This window comes from Lepus europaeus, chromosome 5, assembly GCF_033115175.1.
Source record: "Lepus europaeus isolate LE1 chromosome 5, mLepTim1.pri, whole genome shotgun sequence".
Taxonomy (NCBI): domain Eukaryota; kingdom Metazoa; phylum Chordata; class Mammalia; order Lagomorpha; family Leporidae; genus Lepus; species Lepus europaeus.
In genome coordinates, this window is record NC_084831.1 from 44,171,886 (window position 1) to 44,194,733 (window position 22,848).

Sequence of the window (22,848 nt, forward strand, 5' to 3'; positions counted from 1 at the left end):
TGGCTCACTAGGCTAATCCTCCACCTAGCGGCGCCGGCACACTGGGTTCTAGTCCCGGTCTGGGCACCAGATTCTGTCCCGGTTGCCCCTTTTCCAGGCCAGCTCTCTGCTGTGGCCAGGGAGTGCAGTGGAGGATGGCCCAAGTGCTTGGGCCCTGCACCCCATGGGAGACCAGGAGAAGCACCTGACTCCTGCCATCGGATCAGCGCGGTGCACCGGCCGCAGCGCGCCAACCGCGGCGGCCATTGGAGGGTGAACCAACGGCAAAGGAAGACCTTTCTCTCTGTCTCTCTCACTGTCCACTCTGACTGTCAAAACAAACAAAAAAAAAGTGCTTTTAGTATTTATTTTGAAACAGCAATAAACAAGGATAGAGAAAAAGATCTTTCATCTGCTGATTCATTCCCCAAATGGCCACAGTTACCAGGGCTGGGCCAGGCCAAAGTCAGGAGCTCAGAACTCCATCTGGGTCTCCCATGCGGATGGCAGGGGCCCAAGCACTTGAGTCATCTTCTGCTGCTTTCCCAGGCACATTAGCAAGGAACTGTATCAGAAGCAGAGTAGCCAGAACTCAACCCCATGCTCTAATGAAACACTGGCATTGCAGGCAGTGGCTTAACCCTCTGGGCCACAATACAGTCCCCAGATTTTCATTTTTACAGCAATCTCACGTTCACGGCAAAACTGAGCTCCCATGTATCTCCTGCCTTCACATATATATGGCCCCCTACTATCCACATCCCCCACCACAGGGTGTCCTTGATGTAATTTGTGAACCTACACAGACACATCATTATCACTCACTCTTGGTGTCATACATTTAGGGGTTTGGAGAAATACATAATGCCAGGTATTCGCCAGTATAGTATCATAGATTCAGTGCCCTAAAAACCCTCTGTGCTCCAACAATTCGTCCTTTCCTCCCAACTCCTCATCTTTCCACTGTCCACAAGGTTTAACCCTTTTTAGAACAGATACCAGTGTCATGGAGTTGTAACCACAAAACACGTAACACACGTAGACTTTCCAGATTGGTTTTGTCCACTTGATACTATTGATTTACTGAGCCTTCACCACTTTTCATGGCCTGACAGTGCGTTTCTTTAGCACTGAGTTGTATTCCACTGTCCAGCTGTACCAGTTTATTTATCCATCCACCGACTGAAGGACATCATGGTTGCTTTTTCCGGCAATGATAAATAGAACCGCAGCAAGCATCCACATGCTGGCTCTTGTATGAACATTTTCAGTTGCTTTGGGGAAATACCGAGGAGCAGGACTGCAGGACCCAACGGTAAGAGCATGTGTAGAAACCACTCTCCCGACGTGGCTGTACTAGCTTGCGTTCTTGCAACAGTGAAGGTTCCTGCTGCTCCATAGCTTACCTGGATTTGATGCCAGTGTTCTGGATTTCAGCTTCCAGATGGCTGGCTGTACAGCAGACTTGCTAACTTGCCCTTCCCTGCGGACATGTTATATGGGGGATCTTGTCATGTGCTTATTTGCCAGCTATCTTTCTTCCTTTGTGAGGTATCTGTTAAGGTCTTTGGCCCACTTTTAAAAAATGTTTTGAGAGACAGAGCTCCCAACCCCGACTTACTTTCTAATCGCCCCACAACAAAAATAAAAATAAAATTAATGCCCACAACAGTCAGCGGCTGGGCTAAAGGTAGGAGCCAGGCAATCAATCCAGGTCTCCTATGTGGGTGACAGGAACCCAGTTATCTGAATCATCACTGCTGTCTCTTTGGGCTGCATTAGCAGAATGCTGGGATCGTGAGCTGGAGACATGTATCGATTTCAGGCACTCCGACACGGGATGTGGGTGTCCTAACTGATGGTTTAACTGCTAGGTCAAATGCTCATTCCTGGCACATTTTTAAAAAGATTTATTTATTTACTTATTTGTGTCAGAAACAGGGAGAGTCAGAAATCTTCCATCTGCTGGTTCACCCATCAGTTGATGGCAATAGTTGGGGTTGGGCCAGGCAAAAGCCAGGAGCCTAGAACTCCATCAGGTCTCCTGCTTGGGTGGCAGGTACACAAGTACTTGAGCCACCATCTGAGACTTCTCAGGCACATTAGCAAGAAGTTGGATTGGAAGTGGAGTAGCTGGGACTCGAACCAGCATTCCAGTATGAGATACAGGCATCACAAGCAGTGGCTTAACCTACAGCACCACAACGCCTGCTTCACTGGCCCATTGTTAAATTAGGTTGTTTTATTATTAAATTAGGTTGTATTATTATTGTTAAATTAGGTTGTTTTATTATTGTTGCATTTTAAGGGTTTACTGTGGTTTTGATTCACTTTTATCAAATGATTGCTGATGTTGAACACCTTTTCAGTGTTTATAGTCTACAGTTTATTTTAAGCACACCAAAAGCTACTTTACATTTTTTAAAAAAGCTTTATTCCTTTTATCACCTCCTTTATGTACCTGGGAAAGTCTCTCTCCTTTACCAAATGAAGAAGCTAGCCGACTGTGCTTAAAAACCCTCACCCAGCAAGATTTCCTGGTAGAACAGCTGAAAAACCAGAAGCTCAAAGTAGGAGCTGATTGATATAATGGTCCCACTATCAGCAGGAAAATGACAAGCTCGCCCCCTGGTGACAAGTTAGGGGGAAAACCAAAAAAGCAAATTTTCTTAACAGGAAAGCCATACCCACCACAAAGAAAACTCTACCTGGAACCTGGAGAGAATGCTAATAATACAAACTATAAATCTGTCAGATAAGTTTATTCACAGAGATTGTTATTTTAATTGGAAGGGCTTGAAAATCAGAAGGAAAAAAAAGCTTTAGTCCCAGGGGACAAAATATGTCACCAAGTCCTTGCTTGCAAATCCCAGCTACAGCTGCCTTGGGGATCTGCTCCCTCCAGATGCTGAGCAGGGCCAGCCAAGCGCTGGAGATGCTAATTTTTAACCAAATGCATCATGGGAAGAAGAGGCTGGGTTTCATCTTCTTCAGCAACCTGAAGGATATCATCCATTAAGCTGGACACTCCCTATGAATTCAAAGATCTGCCACTCGGGGCAAAAAGCATATCCACACCAATCATTATTCTTCCCAGTCTCCCACGTGGTACTAGGACACTTGCATTTGGGCCATCTTCCACTGCCTTCCCAGGCACATCAGCAGGGAGCTGGAAGTGGAGCAGCCGGGACTTGAACCAGCACCCATAAGGGCTTCCAGCACTGCAGGTGGTTTACCCACTATACCACAACACCGGCCCCTTTTCTGATTTTCACACCCTCCTGACTAAAATAATAACACGACTGACAATGACACTGCTGATTCCCTTGGGCCCTGTGGCTGCTAATTTTCCCAACCACCTGCCACTGTTCCCCTCCTCCCACCCCACCCCAATCTTTATGGCTCTTTTTTGGGCTCCTATTTTTCAGAGCTGCAAGAGATTGAAAACCAAGATCCCCTAATATGTGTGTCTTCACAGATAAAGCAATAGTGACTGAAATAAACATCGCAGGCTCCAATCCAGTAGATGCCACTCTGGGGCAATGAATCTATGTAGACAGAGTTACTGATATCAAGTCCCAAGTCTTCCCGCTCCAGTAGGGTGACCTTCAAGGCCTCATCAGGCTCAGAAACAGGAGGTGCTGGCCTCAAGCTGTCTGTCATCTGGCAGGGAGGCTGGGCCACATTACCCAAAAGTTAGGGGCTGGACGTTTTTCTGCTGTTCTTTGTGCAGCTGCCGGGCCCGGTCTCTTAGCAGCTCGGCCTTGGCCTCGTCCTTATCGACCCCATCCCCCAGCTTGTACATGCGGCTGGCATTGGCACAGGCCCAGACGTGACCCAGGTCGCAGGCTTTCAGCGAGTATTTACACGCCAGGCCCATGTCCTTAGGGAAGCCAGGGGCGCCCTGCAAGAACATGGCACTGAGGTTGAAGCAGCTGGCGGCGTAGCCACCGTCACAGGCCCTCGTGTAGTAGTCCCTGGCCTTGCCCAGGTCAGGCTGGCCATCCTCGTTGACCTGTCCATCGTGTGCCAGGAGACCGACGTTGTGACATGCTTCCACAGACTTCTTCCCAGGCTTCTCACACGCCATCAGAAAGCAGCTGGAGGCAGCTCGCAGGTCCTGCGTCAGTCCACCTCAGAGAAGGAGAGCAAAGGAAAAGTAAACTGAAGCCAGGGAGGAACCTAAACGTCTCAGGCCAAAGTCAGGGGACAGCTCCTGAAGATCCAGACTCCGTGAGCCAAGGCAGCACAAAAGGGAGGCGCAGTCCTCAGACCCTCCGGCCTTTTCAGTCACGGGGTATTTTGTTCAAATGATCACTTATGAGGAAGCCCAAAACAGGTAAGGGAGGTAAAAACTGAGAATGATAACAATATCCACCTCATGGGTTTACAGCATTAATACAGCATCTCACAAGCACTTTATTACATGTTTGCTAATTTAAACTCAGCTACCTCTCTGGGTTCCACATCCATGAATTCAACCAACTACAGACTATAAATATTCAGAAAAAAAACTGTGCCTGTACTGAACGTATACAGATTTTATTTCCCCTTCGTATAACCCCTTAAACAGCACAGTGTAACAACCATAGCATTTACAGAGCATTAGATATCATAAGTAATCTAGAGAAGATTTAGAGATTTACTTATTTCAAGGCAGAGTAACAGAGGGAGAGGAAGAGATCTTCTATCTGCTGGTTTACTCCCCAAATGACTGCAGCCAGGCAGATCTGAGTCAGGCTGGAGCCAGGAACCAGGAACTCCACCCTAGACTCCATGTGGGTGGCTGGGAGCCAAGCACTTGGGGCACATTCTGTTGCCTTCCCAGTTGCATTAGCAAGAAGCTGGATCAGAAGCCAAGAAGCTGGGACTCGAACCAGCACAGTGATTTTGGGATGCTGGCATCACAAGCTGTTAAGTTAAGCCATTGTGCCACTTATGGTCTCTAGAGATGATCTCAAATATAAGCTAAGATGCTACTTGGGATTCGTGCCTTCCACATCAGAGTCCTTGTACAGCCTGATTTCAGCTTCTTGTTAATGGGTACCCTGGGAGGCAGCAGGTGATGGCTGATGTACTTGGGTCCCTGTCACCCAAGTGGAAGACCCAAACAGGTCCTGACTTTGGCCTGGCCCAGCCCCAGCCGCTGAGGGCATTGAGGAAATGAACTGAAGGCTGAGAGCTCTCTCTGCCTGTCTCTGTCTCTTAAATAATAAAACCTCCATGTGCCATCTCTCATTCTCAAAAACCACAAACACTCTAACATCATTCTTTAAGGTAAACATTCCAAATCCACCACTTAGAAATCATCATCATCGGCCGGTGCCGTGGCTTAACAGGCTAATCCTCTGCCTTGCGGCGCTGGCACATTGGGTTCTAGTCCCGGTTGGGGCGCTGGATTCTATCCCGGTTGCCCCTCTTCCAGGCCAGCTCTCTGCTATGGCCCGGGAAGGCAGTGGAGGATGGCCCAGGTGCTTGGGCCCTGCACCCCATGGGAGACCAGGAGAAGCACCTGGCTCCTGGCTTCGGATCAGCACGATGCGCCGGCCGCAGCGGCCATTGGAGGGTGAACCAACGGCAAAAAGGAAGACCTTTCTCTCTGTCTCTCTCTCTCACTATTCACTCTGCCTGTCAAAAAAAAAAAAAAAAAAAAAAAGAAATTATCATCATCATGTGGTGAGCCCCATTCCAGCCACCTCCACAGCACGTGTTTACATGAAGTGCTGCCAGCAGAATGGATATTGGAAATATTTTGTAAACTGGATCACGTATGTTAGTTGTAAATACAGAATTTCACTTTGACTTTACTTGGATCTATCTGAAGAAAATCAAAAGTGAAGTGAAACAAAGAAAATGCTGACTCACAAATTAGTATTTCTGCACCACAGAGAAATTTCCTTAATGAGTCTCTAAAGGAAATCAGAAAAATATTAAAAGGCTAGAATTGGGACCAGCGCTGTGGCATAGTAGGTCAAGTCTCCACCTGTGGCGCCAGCATCCCATATGGGTGCCTGTTTGAGCCCCGGCTGCTCTACTTCCGATCCAGCTCTCTGCTTATGGTCTAGGAAAGCAGCAGAAGATGGCCCAAATACTTGAGCCCCTGCACCTGTGTGGGAGACCCAGAAGAAGCTCCTGGTTCCTGGCTTTGAATCAGCCCAGCCCCAGCTGTTGTGGCCATTTGGGGAGTGAACCAGCAGATGGAAGACATCTCTCTCCCCCTCTCAATACAAGAGTTAACAGCACATATTTTATATATTGGGAGCCTGAGTATATCCTTACAAAGAGACTAGTATGGGGCCGGTACTGTGGCGTAGTGGGCAAAGCCTCAACCTGCAGTGCCAGCATCTTATATGGGTGCCAGTTCGATTCCCGGCAGCTCCACTTCTGATCCGGCTCTCTGCTATGGCCTTGGAAAGCAGTAGAAGATGGCCCAGCTCCTTGGGCCCCTGCACCTAGGTGGGAGACCCGGAAGAAGCTCCTGGCTCCTGGCTTTGGATCAGCACAGCGCTGGCCATTGCAGCCAATTGGGGAGTGAACTAGCGGATGGAAGACCTCTCTCTCTCTTCCTCTCCTTCTCTCTGTGTAACTTTGACTTTCAAATAAATAAATAAACCTTAAAAAAAAAAAAAAGCCTAGCACATAATAACCATGGCAAATGTTATAGTTATGTTTTTATGCCAGAAAGGTTTGTTTATTTTTTTGAATTTTTATTTATTTGAGAGCGATATGTCCCATCTGCTGGTTTATTCTCCCTCTGTTTGCAACTTCAACTAGGGCTGGGCCAAGCTGAAGTTAAGAGCCCGGAATTCAAACTGGGTACTTGAGTCATCACCTGCTGCCTCCCAGGTCTGCATTAGCAGGAAGCTAGAGTCAGGAGCAGAGCCCCAGCTCAAACCAGGTACCCCAATATGGGATTCAGGTGTCCCAAGCAGTAGCTCAAACATCACGTCAAGTGCCCACGCTAAAGGTGTATATAATTTATATTCTACCTATTCAGTAATCTTAATTAGCCCAATATTCAACCTAAATGGATTCTGCTCATCACTAATTTTTCTATAAAAGCTTCTCCATTCCCCACTTTTAAAATTTGAGGCAGAGAGAAAAAGTGAGAGACAGAGATAGACAGAGAGAGCTCCCATGCACTGGTTCAATCCCCAAATGCCCACAATGGTTGGGGCTGCACGGGGGCCCAAGCTGAGAGGAAAGAACTCAATCCAGGCCTCCCGTGTGGGTGGTGGGGCCCCAAATACTTGAGCCATTGACCTGCTGCCTCCTGAATGCCTCTGCATTGCCAGGAAGCTGAACTAGGAGCTAGAGCTGAAAATCAAACCCAGGCACTCCAGTGTGGGACAAGGACAATTTATTTATTTGAAAGGCAGAGTGGCAGAGAAAGGGAGAAACACAGATCTTCCATCCACTCCACAATGGCTGCCAACAGCTGGGGCTGGGCCAGGCTGAAGCCAGGAGCCAGGAGCTCCAGCCAGATCTCCCACATGGGAGGCAGGGACCCAAGTTTTGGGGCCATCTTTCACTGCTTTTTTAGGCACATTAGCAGGGAGCTGGATTGGAAGTGAAGCAGCCAGGACTTGATCCAGCACTCTGATGCGGAGTGCAGTGTCCCAAGCTGGGGCTTACATGCCTGTACCACAGCCCCATCAAGGGCATCTATAATCAGTATATTAACCACTAGACAAAATGCTCCTCTCGTGAATTGTTTTTGATTCACAGATTTTTCTAGAAGAGCTCATTGATTCTCCATCTCCAGAGTTCTATCCATTTTGATAATGTATTCCTGGCACCTTTATATTTAAATAGTATATAGTTGGGTCTTTGCGTTTATATCTATCCTGATGATCTCTGCCTTTGATTGGAGTGTGTACTTACATTTAATATAATATTAGTGATCTCAAGCTAGGTTTATGTCTACAATCTTACCTTTTCCGATTTGTCCCAAATGATTTTGTTCTTTTTTTCCCTTTTCCAGACTTGTTTTGAATTACATTGTTTCTAACATTCTACTTTATTTCCCTCAACAGCTTTTTAGTCACACCTCCTGTTTTATAAAGGTTTATCTGCCAATTATCTGTGCCCATAACTTAGCACAATCTACCGTGAGTTACTATTACAGCGTTTCACACACCATGGGAAAGCCTCCTAAGGTGTCCTTCCATCCTCCGCGGTCCCAGTCTTTGTGCTAGGCCGCCATGCATTCTGCTTTACTTCTCTGCATCTTGTATGCTCACAGCACGCTCTGATGTTTGCTTTAAACAGTCTTTTGAAGACATTAAAAACCTAGGTGAAAGTCTTAAATATACACGCATAATCAATGCTCTTTATCCTCTAGGACGAATCCTAGTTTCCATCTGTTGTAATTTTCCCTCTGCCTAAACAATTTGCTTTAGTATTTCTTGGGGTGTAATCTGGCTAGTGACTCACTTCTCTCAGCTCTTTCTAAAAATGAATTTTTCACCTTCAGTTTAACTTCATTTTAGTTCAAGTTATATTAAGTAATAAATAATTCACTTTAATGCAACTTTGACAGGTCTTTCAGTTTCTGGCTCCCACTGCTGCTGGTGAGAAGTCCATGGTCACCAAGACCATTGTACCCCAGAGTGTACCTTCCTTCTCTCTCTGTTCTTAGATTCTTCTCTTTCTTCGGTCATCTTGGTTGCATTTGCTGAGTTTTATGGATCTGTGGGATTTTTTTCATCAAATTTAGAAAATTTCCACTGTTATCTCTGTGAACGTGTTTTTTTTTTTTGTTTTTTTTTTTTTTTTTTTTTTTTATTTGACAGGTAGAGTTACAGCAGTGAGAGAGACAGAGAGAAAGGTCTTCCTTCCATTGGTTCACTCCCCAATTGGCTGCAATGGCCAGAGCTGTGCTGATCAGAAGCCAGGAGCCAGGTGCTATTCTTCCTGGTCTCCCATGCGGGTGCAGGGCCCAAGCACTTGGGCCATCCTCCACTGCTTTCCCAGGCCACAGCAGAGAGCTGGACTGGAAGAGGAGCAACCGGGACAGAATCCGGCGCCCATATGGGATGCCGGCACCGCAGGCGGAGGATTAACCTAGTGTGGCACTGCGCCGGCCCCCGAACGTGTTTTCTGTTCCAGCATCTCTTGCTTCTGTTAGGCTGACGGATATGGAACCTCAGTTTGAGGCTCTGTTGTTCTTCTTGTCCCCCGCCTTCAGCAATGTTTCCCCTCAATTTGAGTTTAGATAATATATATAGCTTTCTCATCAAGTTCATTGATCTTTCAAGTTCACGGAATTCTTTTTCTTTTCAAATGTCTAATTTGCTGTTAAGTCTGTCCAGTTAATTTTTTTACCTCAAATATGTTTTTCAATTCTGGAATTTCATTTGTTTTTTTTTTAATAGTTTTAATTTCTCTATTGAGATTCCTTATCTGTTCATTCGTTAGGTCTTTTACATAAACCCATAAACATATTACTATGTCCACTTAAAAATACTTGAGTGTGAGGTGGGCATTGTGGCACAGTAAGTAGTACCACTGCCTGCAGCACCAGCATCCCATATGGGTGCTGGTTCATGTCCCAGCTGTTCCACTTGCCATCCAGCTCCCTGCTAATGCACCTGGGAAAGCAGCGGAAGATGGCCCAAGTGCTTGGGCCCCTGCACCCACATAGGAGACATGAATGAAGCTCCTGGCTCCTGACTTTGGCCTGGCCCAGCTCTGGCCTTTGCAGCCATCTGGGGAGTGAACCGGCAGATAGAAGACTTTTCTCTCTCTGCCTCTGCTTCTCCTTCTCTGTAACTCTGCCTTTCAAATAAAAATAATCTTTAAAAATAAATAATAAAATCTAAAAAAAAAAAAAAAAATGCTCACATCTCACACTGGAGTGCCTGGGTTCAATTCCCAGCTCTGGCTCCTGACTCTACTTTCCTGCTAATACGGACTTTAAGAGTCAGGGGTGATGACTCAAGTAACTGGATTTCTCTCTTTTTTAAAAAATTAATTTATTTGAAAGTCAGAGTTACATAGAGAGAAGAGAGGCAGAGAGAGAGAGAGAGAGAGAGTGTCTTTCATCCGCTGGTTCACTCCCCAGTTGGCTGCAACAGCCGGAGCTGTACCAATCTGAAGCCAAGAGCAAGGAGCTTCTTCCAGGTCTCCCACGCGGGTGCAGGGGCCCAAGGACTTGGGCCATCTTCTACTGTTTCCCAGGCCATAGCAGAGAGCTGGCTCAGAAGTGGAGCAACCGGGACTCAAAACGGCACCCATATAGGATTCCGGCACTGCAGACAGCAGCTTTACCCACTACACCACAGCTCGAGCTGTGGATTTCTGCCACCCACATGGGAAACCTAGATGGAATTCCTGGCTCTCAGCTCTGGCCCTGGCTCCGCCCTAGGCTTTATGGGCATTTGGGGAGTAAACTAGTTGATGGAAGAGCTTTCTCTCTCCCTCTCTAGGGCTCTCATATTTAAATATCCATATGTATGTATGTTTGGAATTCTCATCATCGAGCTGGGCATTGTGGAGCAGTGGATAAAGCTGCTGCTTAGGATACCCACATCCTGCATCACAGTGCCTGGTTCAAGTCCTCGTTCAAGTGCTACTCAGTGCTTCCGATCCAGCTCCCTGCTAACGTGCCTGGGAGTCAGTAAATGATGGCCCAAGTACGTGGGCCCCTGCCACTCATGTGGGAGAACCAACTGGGGTTGGTTCCTGGCTTCTGGGACACACCCAGCTGCTATGTGCATTTGGGGAATGAACCAGCAGGTGGAAGACCTCTCTCTTTCTCTGTGTGTATATCTCCCTCTCTGTCACTCTTTCAAGTAAATACATAAAATCTTTAAAAAATTTGTTTTAAGGGTACAGGGATGGGGAACACTGCTATGGCATAGTAGGTTAACCTTCCACGTGTGCTGCCGGCATCCCAAGTGGATGCCAGTTCAAGTCTTGGCTGCTCCTCCAGCTCTCTGCTATGGCCTGGGAAAGCAGTGGAAGACAGCCCAAGTGCTTGGACCCTGCACTTGTGTAGGAGACCCAGATGCTGCTTCTGGCTCCTGGCTTCAAGTCAGCCCAGTTCCAGCTATTGCAGCCATCTGGGGAGTGAACCAGTGGATGGAAGACCTTTCTCTCTCTGTGTCTGTAACTCTGCCTTTCAAATAATTAAATAAATCTTTTTTTTTTTTTTTTTGACAGGCAGAGTGGACAGTGAGAGAGACAGAAAGGTCTTCCTTTCTCCACTGGTTTACCCCTTAATGGCTGCTGCGGCCAGCGCACCATGCTGCGCTGATCTGAAGCCAGGAGCCAGGTGCTTCTCCTGGTCTCCCATGCGGGTGCAGGGCCCAAGGACTTGAGCTATCCTCCACTGCACTCCTGGGCCACAGCAGAGAGCTAGACTAAAAGAGGAGCAACCGGGACAGAATCTGGCGCCCGGACTGGGACTAGAACCCAGGGTGCCAGCGCCGCAGGCGGAGGATTAGCCTATTGAGCTGCGGCGCCAACTAATTAAATAAATCTTAAAAAAAAAAAAAAAAAAAAAAAAAAAACCTGGGAATATTTTTAGGAAGAGAATGCAAAAGCAAAATACATGAAAAATGCTTTGGCTTGGAAGCAGGCAGGAGGAGTCACCAGTATTGCCTTTTTTCTTTTAAATATTTACCTATTTATTTGAAAGTCAGAGAGAGAAGGAGAGGGAGAGAGAGAGAAAAAAAAAGAGAGAGAGAGAGAGAGAGAGGTCTTCCATCTGCTGGTTCACTTCCCAATTGTCCGCAATGGCCAGAGCTACGCCGATCCGAAGCCAGGAGCTTCTTCCGGGTCTCCCATGTGGGTGCAGGGGCCCAAGGACTTGGGCCATCTTCCACTGTTTTCCCAGACCACAGCAGAGATCCATATCGGAAGTGGAGCAGCGGGGACTCTAACCGGTGCCTATATGGTATGCTGGCACTATAGGCAGCGACCTTACCCACTACGCCACAGCGCCAGCCCCCAGTATTGCTTTTTAGTCAGGGAAAGTTCATGGTCTGCTAAGTAATCCCAAAGGACCTGAGCAGCAAAGATCAGCTAATGGGAGCTTCCATGACCATTCCAGTTTAAACACTTGGAGAAATTTATTTATAAGGTCATCTTAATAGAGTAGGGGCCAGCGCTGTGGGGTAGCAGGTAATGCTACCTGTGTGGGAGACCCGGAAGAAGCTCCAGGCTCCTGGCTTCAAATCGGCTCAGCTCCAGCCATTGCGGCCATTTAGGGAATGAACCAACAGATGGAAGACCTGTGTGTTGCTCTGCCTCTCTGTAACTCTGCCTTTCATATAAAATAAATCTTTTTTAAAAAAATAGAGTATTAAATGTTTTTTTCTAAATACTCTGTGCACACAGCTCACCATCTCTCTGCCTAGGGCATAATTCCATTCCATTTCCACCAAACAGCACCTGCCCAGTGCTTCCAGTGTCAGTGTCTCCTCCTCCATGACAGCACCCGCTGACGACAACACATTCTCGGTACTGAAACCCCCCATCACTCTGCCTTTCAAATAAATAAATTACAGAGAGAGTACCTCTAAACATGTAAACAAATGTGAACATACCTGAAGGAGAAATGAACAGCAACGCATTAAAGGTAGAGGACTTCAGTACCCCGCTTCAATGGACAGATCATCCAGACAGAAAATTCATATGGAAGCAGTAAGCTTGAACAACTAAGCACCTCCCCCGACAGGTACAGAACACTCCACGCAACAGCAACGGAATACACTTTCTTTCCAAGCATACGGTGAGCATTCTCGAGGGTAAATCATATGTGAGGCCACAAAACAAGTCCTAACAAATTTAGGAAGACTAAAATCACCTCAAGTATCTTTTCCGAACACAGTAGAATGAAACTAAAACTCAGGCACAGTAGGGAAATCCACAAATACATGGAAATTAAACAACTGACTCCTAAACAACCAATACATCCAAAAGAAATGAAAAGGGAAATTAAAAACATTTCAAGGGGCAGGCACTCGGCACAGCAGTTAAGATGCTGTTGGGATGCCCGCATCCCATATCAGAGCACCAGTGTAAGACCCAGCTGCTCTGCTTCCTATCCAGCTCCCTGCCAATGTGGCCGGGAAGCAGCAGAGCATGCCTCAAGGACTTGAGTCCCTGACTCAGACCGAGATGGAGTTCCTGGCCCCTGGCCCCTGGCCCCTGACTCCAGCCTGGCCCAAGCCCAGCTGTTGCAGCCATTTTTGAAATGAACCAGTGGATGATGAACAATCTTCCTCCCACTGCCACCTGGTAACTTTCTTTAAAATATATATATATATATTTATTTATTTATTTGAAAGTCAGAGATACAGAGAGAAAGAGAGAAGGAGAGAGTGATCTTGCATCCACTGGTTTACTCCCCAGAATGCCAGCAGCCACCGCTGGGCCAGGCTGAAACCAGGAGCTTCAATCAGGTCTCCCATGTGGGTAGCAGGGGCACAGACACTTGGGCCCTCCTCCTCCAGTGCTTTTCCCAGGCTATCAACAGAGAGCCAGATCAGAAGCAGAGTAGCCAGGACAAGAACCGGCACCCATATGGGGTGCTGGCACGCAGGCAGCAGCTTTATCTGCTATGCCACAACACCAGCCCCAGTCACTCTTTCAATAAATAAATAAACCTTTAAAAAAAAAACCTAAGTTCCAGAACCAACCTAAGTGTTAGTTGACAGATGAATGGATAAGTTTATATACAAAGAAATACTAGTCTTTTAAAAAAAGAGAAGGAAATTCTGTCATTTGCAACAGCATGGATGACCTTCATGTCATTACGGAGAACAGACATGCTAAGTAAAATAAGCCAGGTGCCAAAAGATGAGAATCACATGATCTTGTTTATATGTAGAATCCAAAACAATCAAATCATAGAAGCAGAGAACTAAAAGGTGATTGCCACTAGCCGGTGCTGTGGTGCAGTGGGTAAAGCCACCATCTGCAGCTCCAGAGTCCCATATGGGCGCTGGTTCAAGTTCTGGCTGTTCCACTTTTGATCCAGCTCCCTGCTAATGTGCCTGGGAGAGCACTGGAAGATGGCTCCAGTTCCTGGGCCCCTGCACCCACGTGGAAGGACCATTAGAAGCTCCTGGCTCCAGATCGACCCAGCTCTGGCCATTGTGCCCATTTGAGGAGTGAACCAGCGAATGGAAGATTTTTCTCTCTGTTTCTATAACTCTGCGTTTCAAATAAGAAAGAAAGTAAATAAATAAATAAATAAATAAGGTGGTTGTTGGATCTAGGGGATGGTGAGGGGGGCAGAATGAAGAGATGCTGGCCAAAGTTTACAAAATTTCAGTTAGGCTGGATGTACGAATCCTGGAGATCTAACAGCAAGGTGGCTACAGTGAGAAGAGAGTAGATCTTATGTTCTTAGCACACACACAAAAGATGACTGTGAGGTGATGGAGAGGTTACCTTGATTGTGCTAATCACTTCACAATGTATACATAATCTCAGTTACTTCATTTTGAGGGGCAGGCGTCCTGATGCAGTGGGTTAATTTGCCGCTGGGATGCCTATATCCTGAATCGGAGTGACTGGGATCAAGTCCCACCTCTGCTTCTGACCAGCTCCCTACTAACGTGCCTGGGAGGTCGCAGTTAATGGCTTAAGTGCTTGGGCTCCTGCTACCTATATGGGAGACCTGTATAGAGTTCTGGGCTCCTGGCTTTTGGCCCGGCCCAGCCCAGGTTGCTGCACTTATGAGTGAAGCAGCAGGTGGAACATCAATCTCTCTCACACATGTGTCCTGTTGCTCTGCCTTTCAAACAGATGAAAAAAAAATTAAAGAAATAATAAGGAGCCAGTGTTGTGGCACAGTAGATTAAGTCTCCACCTGTAGTGCCAGCATCTCATATGGACACCAGTTCTAGTCCCGGCTGCTCTCTGCTATGGCCTGAGAAAGGAACGGAGGATGGCCCAAGTGTTTGGATCCATGCACCCTTGTGGAAGACCCGGAAGAAGCTCCTGGCTCCTGGCTTTGCACAGGCCCAGCTCCAGCCATTGCGGTCATTTGGGGAGTGAACCGGTAGATGGAAGACTTTTCTCTCTGTCTCTCCCTCTCTCTGTCTGTAACTCAGACTTAGAAATAAATAAATAAATCTTTAAAAAGTATTAAAAACATAATAAAATAAATACTACTACAGATGCCAAGTCCATGAAGAAGAAATCCACAGCTTCAGAGAATCAGAAGGACATTGGCGGCCGGCGCCGCAGCTCACTAGGCTAATCCTCTGCCTGCGGCGCCGGCACACCGGGTTCTAGTCCCGGTCGGGGCGCCAGATTCTGTCCCGGTTGCCCCTCTTCCAGGCCAGCTCTCTGCTGTGGACCGGGAAGACAGTGGAGGATGGCCCAAGTGCTTGGGCCCTGCACCCACATGGGAGACCAGGAGAAGCACCTGGCTCCTGGCTTCAGATCAGCGCAGTGCGCCGGCCGCGGCGGTCATTGGAGGGTGAACCAACGGCAAAGGAAGACCTTTTTCTCTGTCTCTCTCTCTCACTGTCCACTCTGCCTGTCAAAAAAAAAAAAAAAAAAAGGACATCTGCAGGGCAGGCCTACGCCTAGCAGTTCAGAAGCCAGTTAGGCTACTCATGTCCCACGTTGGAGTGTCTAGATTTGACACCCAGTCCTGTCTCTGACGAGATTCCTGCTCATGTAGGCCCTGGCGGGCAGCAATGATGGCTTCAATAACTGGTTTCCTGCCACCTACATGGGAGACCTGGATTGAGTCACCAGCTCCTGGCTTCCACCTTGCCTAGGCTCAGCCATTGCAGACATCCAAGGAGTGAGTCCCAGATGAGTGAGTCCCAGCAGATGGGAGCCCTTTGTCTCTTTCTGCCTCTCAAAAGGAAAAAAAAAAAAGACATCCTCTTTTCATCCTCTTCATGGAGCTTTCACAGAAGTAACCAGCAGGCTGAGCACTGGGAACAGAGAAACAAAAGACCAACAAATCGTGTCCTCGGTCCTCGAGAAGCTCACGACACAGCAGCTAACATAGTCCTTCCTTGGGCGGTTTTAAAATATGCCCATAAATACTTTGGGTTCCCTCCTTGCAGGGCTGGAATGTAAGGCCTTTCCTAGTAGTGTGCACTAGACTCAGTGAGTCACTTTTTTTTTTTTTTGTAAAGACTTATTTATTTATTTGAAAGAGTTACAGACAGGGAGGAGGAAAGAGAGATCTTCCATCTGCTGGTTCAGTCCCCAAAAAGCTGCAATGGGCAGGGCTAGGCCAGCTTGAAGCCAGGAACCAGGAGCTTCTGGGTTTTCCAGGTGAGTGCAGGGGCTCAAGCACCCGGGCCATCCTCCGCTGTCTTCCCAGACACATTAGCAGGGACCTGGATTGGAAGCAGAGCAGCTGGAACTTGAACCAGAGCCCGTAAGTGATGCTGGCACTACAGACATCAGCTTAACCTGCTACACCCAGAGCAGGCTCCGGTAACTCACTTTTTTTGTTTTTAAAGATTTATTTATTTTATTTGAAAGGCAGAGTTACAGAGAGAGAGGGATAAGAAACAGAGAGTGAGAGAGATCTTCCATCCACTAGTTCACTCCCTAAATGATTGCAATGGCCAGGTCTAGGCCAGGCCAGAGCCAGAAGCCAGTGGCTCCTTCTGGGTCTCCCATGTAGGTGCAGGGGCCCAAGCACTTGAACCATCCTCTGCTGCCTTCCCTGCATTAGCAGGGAGCTGGATTAGAGGTGGCACAGCTGAGACTTGAACCAGCGGCAATATGAGATGCTGGCACTGCAGGCGGTGGCTTAACCTGCTATGCCACAGTGCCCGCCCCATGACTGACTTCTAATAAACTCCGAGAATGAGACAGATATGGAAAAGTGGGGCCAGCATTGTAGCTTACTGAGTAAAGCCACCACCTGGGATGCCAGCATCCCATATGGGCAATAGTTTGTGTCCTGGTTGCACCCCTTCAGATCTAGCTCCCTGCTAATGGCCTGAGAAAAGCAGTGTAAGATGGCCCAAGTTTTTGGGCCCTTGTCACCCACATGGGAGACTTGAAAGAAGATCCTAGCTCCTGGCTTAGGTCTGGCCAAGCTCTGGTTGTGGCCACTTGGGGAGTGAACCAACAGTTGGATGATCTCCCTCTCTCTGTCACTCTTCCTGTCAAATAAATGAATAAATAAATCTTAAAGAAAAAAAAATTAAGGATCAGAGGTCTGCTAACAGCTGGCAAGGAGCAGAGCCTTTGCCAAGAGCCATGTGAGTGAGTCAACTTGGGGATGGAAACTCCAACTCCAGTCAGGCCTTCAAGACTGCAGCCCTGGCTCACGGGCCACCGTGTTGACTGTGACCTCATCCAGCTAAACCACTCCTGAGTTCCTGACCCACAGACACCGCGTGGGTAATCTGTTAATTTAGCAACAAAATATTAAACACTACTCTAGTGATGACAGCTATTAAGGCATGAAGAGAAAAGCCAGAAGCAAGGGAATTAATCATTATTGAGGCATGTGTTACAACCCTAGAAAATAAGTACTACTTGTTCCATCTTACAAATGATGTCACTGAGGCAAAGAGTTAAGGTCACTGGCTCAAGTCCTACTCCCTGCAAACTGCATCCCCACTCTGCCAGCCCTTGTCTCCAAATCTTCTTCCAAGATGCTTCCCCAGTGCCTGTGAGGGCCCCGCAGTGAAGAGAGCTCAGCATGAGGCCTGGGTGTGATGACAGCACCGGTACCAACACCAAACACCAAAAAAGCAGGCCCCTCCTTACCTTTCCCAGTCACATAATAGGAGCCCAGTTTGTAGCAGCTATCGCTGTGCTTGTATTCTTCACAGTTGAACTTCAGCACCTTGGCAGCCTCATCAAAATTCTTCCGGATCCCTTCCAAATAGTCCACCAGCCGATAGCAACCTGCAAGGAGAGGTCCAGAGCTGTTCGTGTCTGGAGTAACTGTGCAGACTTTCGTCTAAGACCAGTCCCTCTACTTGAGATGTGGCAAGCTGACCTCAATGCAAAGAAAGCAGATGATATTGGGCCATTCTGACAGACGCACTGTCTACCCCTAGCCAGGGACTGAGCAATGTATGGACTGGGGAGACCTCGGCCCCACACTCGTCAGCCTTTCCGCTCCCTGCCAGCCAGGTCCAAAGACAAACTAACTTCCATGATTGAAACATTCCAGGCTTTGGAACATCTCGTGAAGTTCTAAGTGAAAACCCAGAGCAGGCATCATGGTGCAGCGGGTTAAGCCGCTTAGAACATCTACGTCCCACATTGGAGCGCCAGTTGGAGTCCTGGCTACTCTATGCTTTCAATCCAGCTTCCTGCTAATGCGCTGAGGTGGCAATGGATGCTGGTCCAAGTACTTGGGTTCCTGCCTCGCACGTGGGAGACCTGGATGGAGTTCCTGGCTCCGGGCTTTGCCTGGCCCAGACTCAGCTATTGCAGGCTTTTGAGGAGTGAACCAGCAGACAGAAGATACCTTGTCTCTCCTACTCTATCAACTACTCTGCATTTACAATAAATAAATAAGTCTTGAAAAACAAAAGAAAAGCCAAAGGGCTCATGGGAGAGCCTTCAAAGCAGCAAGAAAGATGCTACAATGATGGTCCCTTACTCCTCAGCCGGGCTCAGAACAAGCAGCCCAAGGAAACAAAAGACCATTACCAAAGAAGCTGGGAATGGGCTCCCCTGACAGCTTCCCAGTCCTAGCAGGCCTCTTTCCTCACCATCTCTTTTTTTTTTTTTTTTTTGACAGGCAGAATTAGACAGTGAGAGAGAGAGAGACAGAGACAGAGAGAAAGGTCTTCCTTCCATTGGTTCACCCCCCAAAATGGCCGCTACGGCTGGCACGCTGCGCCGATCCGAAGCCAGGAGCCAGGTGCTTCCTACTGGTCTCCCATGTGGGTGTAGGGCCCAGGCACTTGGGCCATCCTCCACTGCACTCCCGGGCCACAGCAGAGAGCTGGACTGGAAGAGGAGCAATCCGGACAGAATCCAGCGACCTGACAGGGATTAGAACCCGGGGTGCCGGCGCCGCAGGCGGAGGATTAGCCTATTGAGCCGTGGCACCGGCCAACCTCACCATCTCTTCCCTCTCCCCTTCCTCGTCATCCCCAATGACACCACACATCATCTCTCATTCATTTTCTTATTTTTTAAATTATTTATTTATTGATTTGAAAGGCAGCTATGGGGAGTGTAGGGGTGGAGAAAGAGAGCGATCTTCCATCCACGGTTCAGTCCCCAAATGACTGAAAGGGACAGGGCTGGGCCAAGCTGAAGCCAAGTGCTAAGAACTCCATCTAGGTCTTTCACAAGGATGGCAGGGGGTTCTTCTGCTACTTTCCCAGGCATATTAGCAAGGATCTGGGTTGGAAGTGGAGCAACCAGGACTTGAACGGATGCTCATATGTATGCCAGCATTGAAGGTGGCGGTTTAACCTGCTGCGCCACAATGCTGGCTTCTTTTTTTTTTTTTTTTTTTTTTAAGATTTATTTATTTGGCCAGTGCTGCAGCTCACTAGGCTAATCCTCCGCCTGCGGTTCTGGCACCCCGGGTTCTAGTCCCGGTCGGGGCACTGGATTCTGTCCCGGTTGCTCCTCTTCCAGTCCAGCTCTCTGCTGTGGCCCGGGAAGGCAGTGGAGGATGGCCCGAGTGCTTGGGCCCTGCACCCGCATGGGAGACCAGGAGAAGCACCTGGCTCCTGGCTTCAGATCAGCGCAGCGCACCAGCTGTTGCGGCCATTTTGGGGGTGAACCAACGGCAAAAGGAAGACCTTTCTCTCTGTCTCTCTCTCTCTCTCTCTCACTGTCTAACTCTGCCTGTCAAAAAAATAAATAAATAAATAAAAAAAGTCGGATGGGTGTTGTGGTACAGCAGGTTAAGCTACAGCTTGGGACACATGCAACTCAATGCTTCCCATCCACCCTCCTGCTAATGCACCTGGGAGGCAGCCGGTGATGGCCCAGCTGCTTGGGCTCCTGCCAACACGTGCCTTCTGCCCTTCAAATAAGTAGGTCTTTTTAAAAAAGAAGTAGCTATGTCCTGTTCTGGAAACCAGACTTCAAGCTATTAGAAGGCACAGCTGTGTCTTTTTTTTTTTTTGCCTTTAAAAAAAAAAGTGAGAAGAAAAAAACACCTCAGGTACTGGCTGTGCTGGGTAACCACCTCTTGCCCCGTCAAATTCGGCCACCTTCTGGAGGCCTTGTCCTGTTAGCTCTGCCCGGCACAGAACTGCAGGATACACTTCCTTCTCCAAGCTTGATGCAATGTCACTTTCCCAGTGCTTCCTTCTACCACTCGATTTACCCTCCTGAACTCCTGATACCCGGTGCTTCTTCCCACAGCACGCGTCACTGTCCACCACACTCCTTCACGTGTTTCCTTATGCTTACTGTCTGACTCCCCACACCGGATCGTAAGCTCGTTGAGGACAGAGAATCTGATCTCTTCCCTGCCGTGTCCTACCCTTCACTCCCTCCCCAGCGCCCAGGCACCCCCCTCCTTCCCGCCCCGGCCTCGGTCCCCGCGGGGCATTCGCTCCCACCCCGCGCGAGCCCAGCAAACCCGCAAGGTCGCGAGCGCCCCACGTGTGCTCAGTGTGCGCCCTCGGCCCCCCGGCCCCCCTCAGAGGTCTCTCACCCGAGCCCCGCCCCCCGTGTCCCCTCACCGTCCGGGTCCTTCTCGCGGTAGCACTGGTAGTTGCACTCCACCTCCATGTTCTCTAAAAACGACTTGACCTGCTCCTCATCCTGGAAGTCCACCAAGCCGGCCATGGCTCCGGCGCTCCCAGCCCGGGTCGGCCCGGCGCCCCGCCCCGCGGTCACGTGAGCCGGCGGGGGGGCGTGGCGTGGGCGTGGCGTGGCGTGGCGGGCCTCCAAGCCCCATGCCGTGAACCGCGGCTTCCCGGCAGTGCTCGCGCTGTTAAAGTCTCGGCTGTCCTGTCCGGTTCTCTACTCTAGCTCTGTTCCTAAAGCTAGTGACGGTTTTTCTGCAGCTCCAGCTGTTCCTGCTTTGCAGCCTTAGTGGTTTTCTGCCGACAGTCATGTATGCATCCGTCCATCCTTTCATTAGTTTGCTAATCCCTAAGCGCCTACTGAATGCCTCCCCTGGTGCTTGGTTCTAGCTGGGGAGTAGGGTCCCTGCCTTCACAGAGCTTGCAGTTTAGTGAGAACACATTAGTTCGTTCATTCTGTTCCCGCTTTGAGCGCTTGCTAGGTGTGGGGTGTGGCTGGACGGTGCAGTGGGAAGTCTGGTTCATCTCTCTACCTTCCTCCCGGCCATCGGCATGACTGACCTAAGGAATGACTGGCCCTGGGAGGTGCTGCCTGAAATGCAGCAGCGACAGTTTGCAGCAATGTCGCTGTTACGGTAGATCATGCTTAAACCCTGCTGAACTTTGCCCCAGGCTCTGTTTTGATACTCTGTGCTAATTGACTCATTTCGTTTTCACTGGACACTGTGAGATGGATATAACTTATCCTCAATCTGCAGATAAGGAAAATGAGGTCCAGAGAGGTCAAAGAACTTGTTCAAGGTCACAGTAAATGAGGGAATAGGTATGCACGCATATGTTTTGAAGAAAAGAACGAATGTATTAGAGGAGCAACACAGCAAGGAGATGGGGAAGAGAAGAGAAACTTCACCTGTTTTGCTTTGTGTGCCTGCTTAGAACTATCAGTTCTAGGAAGCCTAACCAAAAAGCTCTCCCAAGAAAGTCAGTTCCTATTCATCTCTGAATCTCCTGCGGGCCTGGTCTAGAGCCCTTAGAAGAACTCAACCCATGGTTTGCCATCACCTATAGCAGTGCTTCCCATTGTCTTCACTACTAAGCTGTTCCTAAAGGCAGTGGATCGCGGGCCACCTCCAGACTTCCTTACTGCTGAGCAGCTTTCTGCAGGCAGGACATGTCTTTGAACTCCCGGTTTCATTTTTTCGATTCATAGGGTTTTGCGATCAATTCCATAATACAGCTTTCGCGATATAACACAAGAAGACTGCTTTGTCCCCAAGTTTTTGAATAAAACTAACACTCCAGGGAGATTCACCACATTTTTGGGAAAATATTTATCTATTTATTTGGAAGACAGAGAGAGAGAGAGTTGGATCCTCCATCTGGTCACTCCCCTATAAGACTACAGTAGCCAGAGCTGGGCCAGGCCATAGCAACAAGCCAGGAACCCCATCTGGGTCTCCCACCTGGGTGGTAGGGGTCCACCGCTTGAGCCATCATCACTGCCTCCCAGGATCACATCAGCAGAGCAGCCAGGACATGAACCAGCCACGTGTATATGGGATGTGTGAGCATTCCAAGTGGTGATTCAACCCACTACACCCATCACAGAATATGATTTCTATGACCTTTGTGCCAGTCATTCAGCCAAGAACAGAGCAGAGGTCCACCAGAATGACATAGGTAACTAAAGTCAAGGACTGCCCTCAAGTGTACAGTGCTTTTCACTTAATATTTACTGAGTTGAACCACATTGAAATGAGATCACCTGAGCAGTAGAGGGCAATAGAGAGTTTGGTTGGTGACAAGACGGGATTATGAAATCACATATTAAAAAAAAATTTTTTAAGGGGACCGTTGGTGCTGTGGCTTAGCAGGTAAAGCTGCCTCCTGCAGTGCTGGCATCCCATATGGGCACTGGTTTGAGTCCCAGCTGTTCCACTTCCAATCCAGCTCTCTGCTATGGCCTGGGAAAGCAGTAGAAGATGGACCAAGTCCTTGGAGCCCTGCACCTGTCTAGGAAACCTGGAAGAATCTCCTGGTTCCTGGCTTTGGATAGGCCCCTCTCCAGCTGTTGGGGCCATTTAGGAAGTGAACCAACAGATGGAATACTTCTGTCTCTCTCAGTCTCTGTCTCTGTTTGTCTCTCTCTCTCTGCCTCTGCCTCTCTGTAACTCTGCCTTTC

General features: G+C 48.4%; 1 protein-coding gene across 1 annotated transcript; it reads right to left on the reverse strand.

Moving 5' to 3' along the window:
- Window positions 1-389: 389 nt before the first annotated feature.
- Window positions 390-20,729, reverse strand: LOC133759788 (cytochrome c oxidase assembly factor 7). The gene is made up of 3 exons (XM_062191345.1): window positions 20,601-20,729; window positions 17,698-17,838; window positions 390-4,113 (listed from the first exon to the last, which is right to left on the reverse strand). Exons 1-3 carry the CDS (start codon window positions 20,704-20,706, stop codon window positions 3,665-3,667), a joined length of 696 nt encoding a protein of 231 aa, XP_062047329.1. The 5' UTR covers window positions 20,707-20,729; the 3' UTR covers window positions 390-3,664.
- Window positions 20,730-22,848: the final 2,119 nt, after the last annotated feature.

What these genes read in the sequence shown, in the direction of transcription:
- LOC133759788 (XM_062191345.1), bottom strand. Translation starts at nt 20,706, where the DNA reads ATGGCCGGCTTGGTGGACTTCCAGGATGAGGAGCAGGTCAAGTCGTTT. An exon ending in CCGCGAGAAGGACCCGGACG is followed by an intron (nt 17,839 to 20,600) that starts GTGAGGGGACAC and finishes CTCTCCTTGCAG; the next exon opens with GTTGCTATCGGCTGGTGGAC. An exon ending in CTATTATGTGACTGGGAAAG is followed by an intron (nt 4,114 to 17,697) that starts GTAAGGAGGGGC and finishes TCCTTCTCTGAG; the next exon opens with GTGGACTGACGCAGGACCTG.